This window comes from Amphimedon queenslandica, unplaced genomic scaffold (genome assembly GCF_000090795.2).
Source record: "Amphimedon queenslandica unplaced genomic scaffold, v1.1 AMPQUscaffold_2806_Cont25193, whole genome shotgun sequence".
Lineage (NCBI taxonomy): Eukaryota > Metazoa > Porifera > Demospongiae > Haplosclerida > Niphatidae > Amphimedon > Amphimedon queenslandica.
Window position 1 is genome coordinate 1 of NW_003556860.1, and position 1,336 is coordinate 1,336.

The 1,336-nt window shown below is 38.8% G+C and overlaps 1 protein-coding gene across 1 annotated transcript; it reads right to left on the bottom strand.

Annotated features, from left to right (window-relative positions):
* Positions 1 to 24: 24 nt before the first annotated feature.
* LOC105316251 (putative protein TPRXL) lies at positions 25 to 585 on the bottom strand (the record flags this gene model as incomplete). Its single annotated transcript, XM_011411076.1, has 2 exons — positions 516 to 585; positions 25 to 423 (listed from the first exon to the last, which is right to left on the bottom strand). Coding segments are annotated over exons 1-2 (469 nt in total), but the record flags the coding sequence as incomplete, so codon positions are not given.
* Between the last annotated feature and the right edge of the window lie 751 nt (positions 586 to 1,336).

The window sequence follows — 1,336 nt, forward strand, 5'->3', positions numbered from 1 at the left end:
GACACAGTCTCCTGTCATCATTACTTCCAAAGAAACGGCAAGGAAAACAAAAGACACAATCACGCTCCACAGAATACTCCATCCAAGGATATAAGCTATACCAGCTGGGCTGAAAAGACCTCTTAACATTACCAGATGTGTGAGATGGGTACACTACTGCATCTTCAGGCTGGGCTGGCTTGTCGTTCTTTGTCTTTGCTATATCTCGTGGTAGAGCTTGTGATGAAGATGCAGAGGGCAAAGATGCTGGTCCAGTATTGACAACAAGAGTAGTGGTGATAGTAGTAGACGTAGTAGTAGTAGTAGGGGGAAGAGAAGGTGAAGGAGGAGAAAAAGTAGAAGACGAAGCAGCAGCTGATTGAGTTACATTGGACTCAAGTGATTGTGAGTTGTCTTCAGCTGATGCAGTTACAAGAGATTGGTCTATTGAAAGTAAGAATTACAGTAACAACACTTATAACAGTATGCATATGTAATATTTTTGTATCTCTATACAGATGATTGTTACTACTTACTAGGTTCACTGTTGCTCCTTTTGGAAGGCTTGCTGACAAATGAAAGCAATGATGCTTGTCTTTTAGCCATGACTTTATCAGAGAATTGAGTTGCAACAGAGATCAAAGATGATAATACTAGAAGAACAAGGACTCAAGCTTGCTGTAGTTCAAGTGAATGTGTCTCTGTAGTGCTCACTGTGATTGGTCCATGCAGCTATAGCATCTCCTCCTCTGTCTCAGCTTATATTATCACTTTGCTGAGCAAATTGCAAGGAATTTTGATTGTTTCTAATGATTTTTATTAATAAAATTAATTTCTAATAATAGTTAATTAACTATATAATAACTACTAAATAACTATTAATTAACTTTTAATTATGATGATGTCATCTTCCGGTAAGAAATTCTATACTATGTCCCAACTGAGAATGGACCGGAAGTGGAAGCAGCTGCATTGGAATTTGAAAAATGTATCTACGTCACTAATGACGTACTATAATGATATTCATAGAGACATGGCCGATATTTCGGCTGTGTTGTTTCACTCTTAAAACAGTCTTGTTCTTCCTGATAAGCAGTACAATAGCTGCTGGAGTCAACTAGTCTTCATAAAGGCCATCATTATCAGAAAATCTTGCTCTATTAGCATTTTAAAAGAAGAATTATCAGTTTGGGCGCTCGACCACATGTGCTTATGTAAACTATGACATCATAAAACGTCATTGCGGTTAGCTTTGGTATGCCATTGGGTTTATAGGGAGAACCCGGTTCTCAGGGTTCCCAAGGGTTGAGAGACCCAAGACCTGAGATCCTGAAGCGGCATGGGCAACTAAGAACCT